The 13,393-nt window shown below is 38.3% G+C and overlaps 1 protein-coding gene across 2 annotated transcripts in view; it reads left to right on the plus strand.

Moving 5' to 3' along the window:
- The first annotated feature begins 463 nt into the window (after positions 1–463).
- GPATCH1 (G-patch domain containing 1) overlaps positions 464–13,393 on the plus strand; it is a 50,098-nt gene continuing 37,168 nt past the window's right edge. The window contains exons 1-5 of one of the 2 annotated variants that reach the window (XM_078150100.1): positions 464–574; positions 8,104–8,238; positions 8,722–8,807; positions 9,117–9,277; positions 9,400–9,497. In XM_078150100.1, coding sequence (XP_078006226.1) covers positions 502–574; positions 8,104–8,238; positions 8,722–8,807; positions 9,117–9,277; positions 9,400–9,497 — 553 coding nt within the window. In that variant the 5' untranslated portion in view covers positions 464–501. The remainder of the gene's footprint in view (positions 575–8,103; positions 8,239–8,721; positions 8,808–9,116; positions 9,278–9,399; positions 9,498–13,393) is intronic. The other variant, XM_020985034.2, reaches the window with a different exon arrangement.

A 13,393-nucleotide genomic window follows, 5' to 3' on the forward strand; every position in this document is an offset into this window, starting at 1 on the left:
CCTTTCTATTTATCCCCAGTGCTTTGCACATAGTAGGAGCTTACTAAATGCTAAATGACTAGTACCTAGTCAATAAATGCTTAGTGGTTAGCCGACTATTTGCCCGAAGTCACAAAGCTAGTTTAGTGGAAGAGCCAGGAATAGAATTCAGGTCTTCGCTCTCCTAGTCTAACCTCTCGCACTTTGCAAAATTTTTTTTGGGGGGGGGAGGGATGAGACCCACGTGGTCAACTTTGGCTTCTCAAAGATCCTCAAATTGACTAAACCACTCAATCTGGGCTTTGCAATTGATCTCTGCCAGACTGGGACGCCTCTGCTTGCCAGCTCCCCTTAAAGAGCGAAGCAAAAGACTCCTTGGAAGCCCCTTCAGGACGGACAAACTACTCCAGGATTGATTCATCGAAACCGGGAAAAGAGAAAAGCGGTTGGGCAAATAAGAGTTTTGGACCTTAGAGGCCACTGTAGGTTGGAGTGGGAAGGCGGAGTCGGGGAGAGAGCAAGATGGCGGCCCGCGGTAGTGACAGCGAAGATGATCTCGTCACCTACGGGACTGGCCTTGAGCCCCTGGAAGAAGGTGCTCGGGCTGGGGTGGGGCACAGTATCGTAGATCAAGAAGGGGCAGGGAGCAGGACTTAAGCTCCTTATGGGTTGGGGTAGGGGTGAGCCTAGGCCAGAGGAGAGAGGGAGTCCCCGGGAGGCGGGAGTAAGGGGGAGGCGGGGTCTCTTCCGGAAGCCCGGCGACCCCTGGAGGGAGGAGGGGGCCGCGCCCGGAGAGCGGCACCTGCAGCCGCGGCGGCCGGCCAGCTGGGGCCGGAACGGTCCTGCAGCCGGTCTGCCCTCCTTCCGGCCTCTTCTCTTGGGCAGGCTGCTCTTCCCCCTCCCCCGTGGTGTTGAAGTTCGTACAAATGGGTGGCCGGGTTAGAGGACTCTGGGTTTGGGGTTTTTGTGTTTTGGTGGTGTTTTTGTTTGTTTAATTCCCCTGGCGAAAGTTGCCTTGAGTCTTAGGGCATGCAGCTCTAAGTTTTAGTAGTCTAAGGCTCCTCCGAGGCTTTGGGCACGCCGCCACTGTGGGACTGTGTATTCAGACGCTCTTAAGATATTTTAAAATTGCATTAAGATTCAGTAGTGGTAGGAGCACCTGAAGTTCGAGGTCAGCTCCCTGGCCTCTCTCTGCTTCAGTCTCCTGATCCATCCAGTGATTGCCCTTGGTAGTCTCCATCACTAACATTGGGTGATAGACTGCAGATAAATACAAAGTATTCAGGTAAAACAGATCTTGGGATTTTCTTCCCAGCAGGGGGGATGAGACATTTATTAAGTGACTACTACTATCAGCTGATGGTACCACCACTACTAGTACTATTACTACTAATAGTAGTAGGAGACTGCACACTTTTTGAAAGTGTGTTAAAAATCTTATCAAATATTGCATAGGGCAATACTGGTCACATAAGGCACATTTACTACTTGTTGAACTAAATCATAAACAAACGAAAAAACCCAACCATGTATTTATTATTTTCCTCCCAATTACGTGTAAAAACTATTTTTGATGCTTTTTTTTTTTAAGTTTTGAGTTCCAAATTCTATCCCTCCCATCTTCCATCCCTGAGACAGTAAGCAATCTGATATAGGTTATACATGTGCAGTCATGTAAAACATTTACATATTAGTCATTTTGTACAAGAATGCTCGGAACAAAAAAAGAAAGAATGAAAAAATGGTATGTTTCAGTATGTATTTAGACAACATCAGTTCTTTCTCTGGAGGTAGATAGCATTTTTCATCATGAGTCCTTTAGGATTGTCTTGGATCATGACATTGCTGAGAATAGCTGTGTCATTGACAGTTATTCATCGTACAGTATTGCTTTTACTGTGTACAGTGTTCTCCTAGTTCTGCTTACTTCACTTTGTATCAGTTCATGTACATCTTCCCAGGTTTTTCTGAAATCATTCTGCTTATCATTTCTTAATGCACAATAATATTGCATTGCAGCCATATACCTTAGCTTGTTCAGCCATTGAATTGATGGATATCTCTTTAATTTCCCATTGTTTGCCATCACAAAAAAGAGCTGCTATTAATATTTTTGTACATATGGGTCCTTTTCTTTTTTGTGTGATCTCTTTGGGTTACAGACCTAGTAGTGATGTTGCTGAATCAAAGTGTATATACACGGTTTTATAGTCCTTTGGGCATAGTTCCAAATTATTTTCCAGAGTGGTAGGATCCTTTCACAAGTCCACCAACGATACATTAGTGTCCCAGTTTTCCCACATCCCTTCCAACATCCATCATTTTCTTTTTTTGTCATATTAGCCAATCTGATAGGTGACTGAACTGTACACTTGAATAAAACATTTCCAAAATTTTAATTGCTTACTCTGTGGTGAGGTCTTACCTCACAGATTTCATTCTGGGGAAAACAAAGATGTAATAAGCTGTCTTAGTAGTAGTAGTAGCAGCAGCAGCACCATTGTTCTGTCATGTAGAACTCCTTATGACTCCATGGACCATAGTATGCCTTCTATCCTCCACTACCTCTTGAAGTCTGTCCAAGTTCATGTTCCTTGTTTCCATGATACTATCTATCCATCTCATCTGCTGCTATCCCCTTTTCCTTTTGCCTTCAATGTTTTTCCATCATCCGGGTTTTTTCCAATGAGTCTTGTCTTCTTATGTGGCCAAAGTATTTAAGCTTCAGCTTCAGTATTTGACGTTCCCGTGAATATGCTGAACTAATTTCTTTAAGTGTTGCATAATTTGATCTCCTTGCTGTCCAAGGGAGTCTCAGAAATCTTTTCCAGAACCATAGTTTGACAGCCTCAGCTTTCCTTATAGTCCAACTCTTATAGCCATACATCACTACTGGAAAAAACATAGCTTTGACTATACAGACCTTTGTCTGCAAGGTGATGTGTCTGCTTTTTATTATGCTGTCAGATTTTCCATAGTTTTCCTTCTAAGGAGCAAGCATTTTTTAATTTCATGGCTGCAGTTGTCTTCTGCAGTGATCTTTGAGCCCAAGAATATAAAATCTGACATTGCTTCCATTTTTTCTCCCTCTATTTGCCAAGAAGTGATGGGATGAATTGCTGAGATCTTAGTTTTTTTGATGTTAAGCTTCAAGCTAGCTTTAACACTCTGCTCTTTCACCCTCATCAAAAAGCTTATTTCCTCTTCACTTTCTGCTATCAGAGTGGTATCATCTGCCTTTCTGAGATTGTTGTTATTTCTCTAGGCAACCTTAATTCCAGCTTTTGATTCATGTAGTCTGGCATTTCATGTGTTGTGGTCTACATATAAAATAAATAAATGAAGGGTGATATACAACCTTGTTGTACTCCTTTTCCAATCTTAAACCAACCAGTTCCATGTTCTGTTCTAATTGTTGCTTCCTGGCCCATATACAGGTTCCTCAAGAGACAAGTAATTTGATTTGGTATTCCCATCCCTTTGAGGACTTGTCACATTTTGTTGTGATCCACATAGTCAAAGGCTTTATTTAGTATAGTCAATAAAGCAGAAGTAGATGTTTTTCTGAAACTCCTTTGTTTTCTCCATAATCCAGTGAATGTTGGCAATTTGGTCTCTGGTTCTTCTGCCTCTTTGAAAATCAGCCTAATCTTCTGGTAATTCTCAGTTCATGTATGCTGAAGCCTAGCTTGGAGAATCTTAAGCATAACCTTGCTGGCATGTGAAATGATCTCAGTTGTTCAGTAATTTGAACATTCTTTGGCCTTGCCCTTGTTTAGGATTGGCATGTATACTGATCTTTTCCCATCCAGTGGCTGATGTTAAGTTTTCCAAATTTCCTGGCATACTGAGTACAGCACTTTAACAGCATCATCTTTTAGGGTTTTAAGTAGTTCAGCTGGAATTCCGTCACCTCCACCAACCTTGTTATCAGCAATGCCTCTTAAGGCCCATTTGACTTCACTCTCTAGGATGTCTGGCTCTAGATCAGTAACCACACTATTTTGGTTATTGGTGATGTTAAGATCTTTCTTGTATAGTTCTTTTGTATATTCTTGCCTCCTCTTCTTAAGCTCTTCTGCTTCTGTTAAATCCCTACCTTTTTGTCTTTTATCATGCCCATTTTTATATGATTTTTCCTTAACAACTCTAATTTTCTTGAAGAGACCTGTTATCCTTCCCATTTTCTTATTTCTTCAATTTCTCTGCATTGCTCATTCCCTATAACATTTAGCATTTCTTTTTACCTCTGCCTTCTAAAATCCTTAGCTTCCTTCAGGACTCACCTCACAAGTTACCACATGAAGGACCTTCCCTCCTCAAATTATCTTGTATTCACTCTGTAAATGTTTATCCTCTCAGTCAAAAGTAAACCACTTAAAGGAGGTACTGTTTTTAATTTTATCTTTTTATTTCCAGCACATACCTCAGCACCTTGTGTGTAGTAAGCACGTAATAAATGTATATGGGATTAGATTGGATCAGAGTTGGGTAGTACTTGAATAGGTACAGAGCACACCCGTGGGGTGTGAAGAATAACATTGCACTTTAATGTTATTTAGTTGCTCATGTAATCTTTTTTATTTCTAATCCCTAATTTCCTAGTTCATGAAGTATGAAAGGTGATGTTAGCAACTGAAGTATTTGCTTTAAATTTTCCTTCTCCTTTCTTTAGTGTGTCACCGGGAAAATCTTGTAGACGGGACATTTTGGTCCAACCATTATATTAAAGTGGGAAGTAGACTTGTAGCTGTACTTCCTCTCTGGCCTAGAAAAGGCTACATAACTTATTTGCTTCAGAAGTTTGAAGATTAATTAGTATTTTCTAAACACTTTAAAGTTTAAAAGTACTAGGAGGATTACAAAAAGTATGACATGTCAGAAAGATAACTACTTTAAGTCCCATCTTTGAAGTTTTAGGGACAGGTTAGATGAATGTAGCTAGATGAAGGACTTGATTGATATTTCAAAGCTAAACTTTGATAAAGATTTATTGATTGAGAATTAATCTTAAACCTAGAGGCAATTGCTAAACTATCATAGGATCTTAATCGGAATAACAGGAAGCACTAACATTCATTATCTTCCCTTTCAGATTTTATCTTTTCTTTTTATTTTTTCCACTTAAAATAGATAGCATTTATATAGCACTTTAAGGTTTGCTGAGTGCTTTACATGTATCATCTCCTTTGATCTTCACAACAATCCTATGAAATGGGTACTATCTTTAGTATCATTATACAGATAAGGAAACTCTCTGAGAGGGGTTGATTTGATTTGCCCTGGGTCACAGAATTAAGTAAATGTCTGAGACAGAATTTGAACTCAGGTCTTCCTAACTCCAAGTCCTGCACTTTATCCTCGGTGCCCCCCCACTATCTCTATTTGTCATCAAATGGACTCCCTCTTCCAAACCTCCCTTCATAAAGCTATAAGATTAATCTTCTTAAATATAATATTTCAATTTTATCACTTCTTAAAAATGTTCATTGGCTCCTCATTGTGTATGTAATAGATGTATTTACCCATAAGTTGGTGTTTTTCTATATTCTGCTTTTCCAGTCTTATTTCTCACTCTTCCTCTGTACTATAATTGAAGTGAATTGTTTTCTCTTTTCACATGTCCCTTGACCTTTTCTACCTCCCTACATTTGCTCATGTTCTCTTTTTCATCAAGAATGTCCTTCCGCTTCTACCTGTACATTTGTATCCTTTCAGGCCCAGCTCAAATGCTTCCTCTTTCTGGAAGCCTTTATTGGTGTTCCTTCCCACTCAAGCAAATTTGTAGTGTCAGGGTAAAATGGAAAGGCTTCTGGGTCAGGTGTTAGGAGACTTATGTTGGAATCCCAGCTCTGTTGTAGCCATATCTTTTCATTTTTATTCTTTCTCATTTGGTAATGATTTTGGTTTTTTGCTGTAACAGGTTATTGTTCTGACTGTACCACAGATGGCTGATTCAGAGATGACTGATCTGTCAGTAACCAGTAGTTTTCTGTCAAAATATGATCAGTTTCATTTTGGACGGTAATATTTGATGCTTACTTTGTCTAGTGCTTCCTTTCTTTCCCTGAAGTAGATATTCAGGGGTTACCAATCTTTTGACCCCTTTGATTTCTAATCCTAAACCAAGTTTCCAACGTATTTATCACTACTTTCTCACATCCTGTACTCACCTTTGTATTATTTTGTGATACTCACTGGGTATTAAAAGTGTATGTTAACTTGATTTGGAGATCTGATCAATTTCCTCGTAGAATTTCTCTGCCTTCCCATCTTCTGCAACAAATATTGCTATAAAGCTGTAATGATCTTTATGGTGGCATTTTTGCTTCTGCTCATTGTAAGCATTGCAATACCAGATGACCAAGTGACCTATGAAATATTGTTTCTTTTTGCCTTAGAGCACTCCATGAAATTAAATCCTCTGACTTTTTTACCTCTCCAAAGAGAATCTTTCCTTTGGCTGCAACTTTCTTTAACTTTCTGGTTTCATTTATTTAAAAAAAATTAACATACATTTCTTCCTTGTTAATTCATTGGTTATTGGAATAACTAATTCTAAATTGACGCTTAGAATATGAGTAGTCAAGTTAATGTTTCTGTGATCTAGGAACTGTGTGATTCTTAGTATCCTTTCCCTTCTCTACCATTATCTGAAGGCCACTTTTTATTTCTTGAATTTCCATAACCAAAGAATCTTTCATGTAATTACCGTTCTACTGATGATTAAATTCTCTGTACTTAATTAGATTTGGCTTTGCTTTGGATAGCAAACTTGGTATGTTACCCAGACCCCTAATCTTTAAAGACAATTGTTGTTTGGTTGTATTTTTTTTTTTTTAGTTGTGTCCAACTCTTTGTGACTCCATTTGCGGTTTTCTTGGCAAAGATACTGGAATGGTTTGCCATTTCCTTCTTCAGCCTTTTTTACAGATGAGGAAACCGAGGCAAACATGGTTAAGTGACTTGCCCAGGGTCATACAGCCAGTAAGTGTCTGAGGCCATATTTGAACTCATGAACATGAGTTTTCCCTACTCTAGTCCTGGCACTCTATCCACTGTGACATTTAGCTGCCTTCAGTCTTTAATGACAACCCTTATTTTAAGTGAACCCAATTGGAGAGTTTTGAACCTTGGGAATGGATACAGAGAGAATTGATTTATTTTGCTGTATTGAAAATTACTTAATTTCAGACTTGGCTGTAATATGTAGAGGGGCAAAATTGTGGCACAGTGGATAAGACATTAGATTCTGGAGTCAGGAAGACCAGAGTTCAACTCTAACCTAAGATACTTAGTAGCTATGTGATGCTGGGAAAGTCATTTAATCTCTCTGTGCCTGAGAATACTCAACTATAAAATGAGGGAATTGTATTTGATAGCCCATTAAGGTCTCTTCCACCTCTGAATCTGTGATCCAGTGTTAGATAGTCCTTGCTGGTTGTGTGATTTCAGTCTGCTTCTTTAGGACATTCTATATACCTGTAATGAAGGTGAAAGAAGAGAGCTAACATCTAGTAACAGTGACTGGACTTGTAGGATCTTTGAGAGCAAGAGGCTATCACTGTGATCTAAAAAATGGATCAATAGCAGGGGGAAGATTGGGACTTAGATGCTGCAGAGTTGAAAGTACAATGAATTACTACTGTAAATAATTAAACATAATTATAAAATGGAATGTTTTATGGGCAAGTCCATCATCTTTACCCCTTCGTCACCAAAAGATTGCAACTTGGTTTATTGGAGTTTTTCTCCCTAGGCAATATAACTTACATGGAACTTAATTGGAAAGTAGGATTTGTTTTATTTTGTCATTTATAGTCCCAGAGCCTAGCACATGGTATGGTACATAATAGGTTTTAATGTTTTTTGGTTGACATTTAACTTTGCTAGAACATGTGTCTCCTCTAAAACATATTATACCTACATGCATCTCCTAGAGTAGAGAAGCTTGATAAAATGAATTCCAAAGACAATAAAATTTTAGGAAAGGTAACATGAAATAGGAAGAAATTTAAGTTTATTTTGTTTGAGAAGAGACGTTTTCCTTGAGTGACTTTTCTTTTTCTCTTTTCTTTCCCCTTTTACTCTGTATGTGTGTGTGTGTGTATGTCTTTTAAATAGGTGAAAGACCAAAGAAACCACTTCCCATTCAGGATCAGACAGTTAGAGATGAAAAAGGAAGATACAAGCGGTTTCATGGAGCCTTTAGTGGTGGTTTCTCTGCTGGATACTTCAATACTGTTGGCTCAAAAGAGGGTAAGACCTTTCTCCTTGTGGATACAACTATGAGATCTTATATTTTAAGCCATGTCTATACTATGTAACATTTTTTAAAAAACACTTGTATTTTAAGTTCTTTTATTACTTCCATGGCAGTTTTAAAAATGTTCTTGAATGATAAGCATATCTCCAGAGGTAATCTATTTTGTTTTTTTCCTTTGTTTACAATTCATATTTGAAATGGCTTCATTTAAGGAGGCATGATAGGTTAGAAGAAGGAATGGAATATGTGGGTTTGACTCCTGGCTTTAACATTAATAATTCTGTGACTTTGAGTAAGTAACCTCTTTGGGCCTTAACTTTAGGCCTTAACTTGGGAAAATGGGAGCTTATGATGTTTGTAACATCTACCCTATGGGAATGTTTGTTATAAGGCAAATTTTTTGTAAGGTGATGCATAATTGTAAGTTATGTATTTAGATACATTTTCTTGGTAAAATTTTTAACTTATTTTTCAAGGATGGACGCCCTCTACCTTTATATCTTCAAGACAAAACAGAGCAGAAAAAGCTGTTCTTGGTCCAGAAGATTTTATGGATGAAGAGGTAGGTTTACAAAACTATAATTGCTAAGTAGCCTTAACTAAATGTGTACTCTGTGTTAGGTTCTTTATGGCTCACAATAATATACTCCCTCTTCAAGAGGTTTAAAGATAAATAAGGTAGTTTCTGTTGGTGTCTCTACTTTATGTGAGGCTCTACTTTATAGATGTATATGTTTATACTGCTGTGTATTTGAGTTTTTGTATTCCAAACTATTTTTAGTTCTTAAATTTCATCTTCAAACTTCACTGTTTTGTAGATCTCGAGTCTGCTTTATAGTACAATACCAAAAAGGAGTCTTTTTTTTTAAAGGATCTTAGTGAATTTGGGATTGCACCTAAGGCAATTGTTACCACCGATGATTTTGCCTCTAAAACCAAAGATAGAATTAGAGAAAAGGCCAGGCAGTTGGCTGCTGCTGCTGCACCTATTCCTGGAGCCACTGTACTAGATGACTTAATAGCACCAGCAAAGTGAGTAGAATTTTTCATTTAAAATTTACTTCTTGTTGTAGCACTTTTGCTTTTATAATTTTTTGTGTGTTGTCCATAGAATGTCTATGTTTAAGTCACCATGTAATATTTATTCCTTTTAGATTATCCATTGGTTTTGAATTGTTACGAAAAATGGGTTGGAAAGAAGGACAAGGAGTTGGTCCTCGAGTAAAGAGAAAGCCACGTAGGCAAAAACCTGGTGTGTATGTTTAATATTAAGTTCAAGCCTCCAGTGTGCTCAGATCAGCTTAATCACTTCAGAAGAGTTAGAGAAATAACTAATGAAGTTAAGGTTCTTTCCCTTTATCGTCTAGTTACTGTACTATGACCATAGACTAACCCTAAGGGTAACCATCCTTTTCGAAGTACCTGTCCTTGCTCATTGACACGATAGTCCTCTGTCTTGGATCACCTCCAATGACTCTCTCCTCCTGCCTTAGACCCACAGAATGTTGTTGGAGGAAGATAAAACCATGTAGAAGTGACTCGTTAGAAATTGATGCTTTTAGACTTCAGTCTGTCATCCACTGCTGCTCCTCAGTCCCTTTATTTCATCTTTTCTTGACAAACTTGCTGTCAAACTTCCCACATCAGTTACTTTTCTTTCTCTTTAAGTCCCTCATTTCTCTCATGCTCTTATTCTCAGGGGGTAACTGACTCCTTTACAGAGAACGATCGAGACCAGTCATCTTGAACTCCTTAGTCCTGTTCTTTGATTCATTGTATCTCTGGCCATATAGTTATTCCCTTGCTCTTTATCTCTAATTTGAGGGGATGAATCATTTTGTCTTCTTTCTAAAACTAATGCGCCTACCTATACCATGGATTCCAACTCTTTCTATCTCTTTTGGAATCTTAATCCTTTGCTATTCCTTTTGCCATGGAATATTTTTCTTCTGCCTTAAGAAATGCTTGGCTCTCCCTTAGCCTTGTTTTGAAAAATGATCTGGTTTTTCTACTTTCTTTTACTACCCCTTAGTTCAGTTTCCTGTATACTCATTCACTTTTGTTCAGTCATTTCAATGGTATCCCAACTCTTCATGACCCCATTTAGGGTTTTCTTGGCAAAGATATTGGAGTGGTTTGCTATTTCTTTCTCCAGCTCATTGTAAATGAGGAAACTGAGGCAAAGAGAGTTAAGTGACTTACCATGGGTACACAGTTAGTAAGTGTCTAAGGCCAGATTTGAACTCAGGTCTTCCTCATGACTCTAGGCCAGGCATTCTATCCATTGTGCCGCCTAGCTGCCCCACTTACTTAATTCCTGTAATTTGGCTCCTGCCTTAAGTATTCTACTGAAACTATTTTCTTAGAAGTTACCAGTGACCACCTTCCTGCCATATCCAATGCCTTTTTTTTCTTCTGATCTTTAATCTCTCTGTAGTATTTGATTATTGCAGCTATCTGCTTTATAAAACTTATCTTCCTTAGGACTACACTTGCCTGATTCTACCTTTATGAACATGCTGGCTCCCCTTCTTTTTGTCTCCTAATTTATTCAGTTTCTCATTGAGGTTAATTATCTATATCTTACATATGCTCTACTAGATTATAAATTCTTTGAAGCAAGGATTATGTCACGTTTCATCTTTATATCCCTAGGTCCTAGCCCCAGGCTTTGGATACATAAGAAATTTTTTAAATGTTTATTCAATTTTTTCTAATAGGGAGTGTATCTTAATTCCCTGTCGTGATCTTTCTGCTTTTATTTTATGAGAGGAATATGAAAAGATAGTTTCAACGGAGCAGTTGGTAGGACTTAATGACTGGAGGTGGGAAAAGGGGAAATAGGAATGAAGGATTCAATTCAGTGAATATTTAGTAAATTCCTGCTGTGTGCAGAGGTGTTTTTGAGTCTGGGCAACTGGGAAAATGGTAGTTTCTCATCTGTCCCATTCCATTCCTTTTACCACCTTACCTCAAATCTCTACCCTGCTTCTTAACTCATCCTGAACACTGCGACCATATTTATCTTCTGAAATATTGCTTTCTAATCACTTCTCTATTCAAGAATTAAAAGCTCTTACTATATCAAGTATAAACTTCTCTGCTGTACATTTAAGGCCTTCCATAATCAAGTCATATCTGTGTAGTCTTATTATCCACTTCATTTTCTTTTTGGTGAGGCAGTTGTGGTTAAGTGACTTGCCCAGGGTCATACAACTAGTAAGTGTCAGGCGTCTGAGGCCAGATTTGAACTCCTGACTCCAAGGCTGGAGCTCTATCCACTGCGCCACCTAGCTGCCCCTCATTATCCACTTCAATTAAACACAAAGCTTTTCCATTAGAGATAGACTTGTCTCCTCATTCCCTCTTAAATTGGTTATGGTTGTATCATGCAGTCTCTAGACTATAATTTACCACCTTTTCCTAGTCAAATTCTTTAAAAGCCAGCTCAAGTCCTACTTCTGTGAGGTCTTTTCTGACCATCATATCTACCTGGTTTTATCTTTTTTTTCAGAATTCCTTCAGTCGCTATTGCTGATTTTTAATTGATACATTTTGTTTTGACACAGTAGATATCTCCTCCCATACCCTCCCACTAACCTCCAACAAAGTATATTTCCTAAATGCAGTAAGACAAACCCTACCTAAAAGAGCGGTTGCAGTTTATAGTAACATGTCACATTTTGCTTTTGCCAGGTGCTATTTGTTAACAGAAAGAAAAGATGTGTACTTTGATTTTAATAATTTGGTTTGAGTGTTTTCCATTGTATTTGACCTGAGCCTTGTGGCCATTTAGTGTTGTTTCATTTACATTGTCACAGTTATTGTGAATATTGTTCTTTTTTTGATCATTTTTGGAGGCAGCTGAGGTTAAGTGACTTACCCAGGGTCACACAGCTAGTAAGTGTCTGAAGCTGGATCTGAACTGAGGTCCTCCTGACTGCAGGGCTAATGCTGTATTCTCTGTGCTACCTAGCTGCCTCTGCTTTATTTTTTTCTTACTCTGTGTCATTTTGTAAATCTATCCAAGTTTCCCTGAATAATTCATATTCATCATTCCATGCTACAAGTACTGCTCATTCGAAACTTAAGACCGGCTGCAATGAAGGGAAGGAAGAGCCCTACTAATTTCTAATTGTTTGATGTATGTTAGTTTTGTCTCTCTAATTAGGTTAGATGTTTCTCAAGGACTGAAACCAAATGTCTTAAACATTGCTTCTTCCATAGTACCTAGCAAATGGGCAAGGGATAGTTAGCTGGTCAGTAAATGCTTGACTGGAGGAATTTATCCTATACCACTGCTGCAGAAACTCTAGTGTGGTTTGGGATCATGGAAAGAGAGCACTTTCTCTGGATCCTTTACCTTTACCATTTCTTACCTAGTCCTAGTCGTTCTTGAGGGCCCGGGTCAATTTTTGTCTTTGTATGACCAGCACCTAGCATTGTACATAGCAGGTGCTTAATAAATATTAAGTGAATGAATGGCCGAGTCTGGAAGGAAACAGTTTCAAATCCCATATGACATTAACTTGCTTTGTGACCCAGGGGACTAAAGCACTTAATCTTTCTGAGCATAAGTGTCCTTATCTCTAAAGTGATGGAGATAATCCTTTGCATTTCCATCTGCTTGTCACTTAGGGCTGTCATAAAGGGAACACTTTGTAAATTAATTGTTGCTTCTTGTTCTGGTAACAAGCATTGAGGTATCTACAATCTTACCAGTCACATTACCCAAGTTATGTATGGACCTTCCCACCCCCCAAACCATACATAGTCTATTGTTGTATTCCCTATGTGTCTATTTTTTTTAATAAATATTTTATTGAAAATTTTTGCATTGTTTTCACTTCCCAGTGTTATCCTCCTCTTTAACAAAAGGGGGCTATCAGGCAAAATAAATCCCAACACAAGGACCATCTTTGAAAATGTGTACTTCATTCTGGCCTGTTGTCAGTCCTTTACCTGTTTACTGGAAAGAAGGCAACATGTTTCACTGTCAGTTTTCTGAAATTAAGATTGGTCACTGCTTTGGCCAGAGTCCTGATGTTTTTCAATGTTTTCCACTACATTATTGTGGTTACTTGTATAGATGGTTTTCTTGGTTCTGTTTACTGTGCTCTGCATCGGCTTATATATGCCTTCCTGAGG

The sequence above is a fragment of the Phascolarctos cinereus genome, unplaced genomic scaffold, assembly GCF_003287225.1.
Source record: "Phascolarctos cinereus isolate Bilbo 61053 unplaced genomic scaffold, phaCin_HiC Scaffold_2;HRSCAF=192, whole genome shotgun sequence".
NCBI classification, from domain to species: Eukaryota; Metazoa; Chordata; class Mammalia; order Diprotodontia; family Phascolarctidae; genus Phascolarctos; species Phascolarctos cinereus.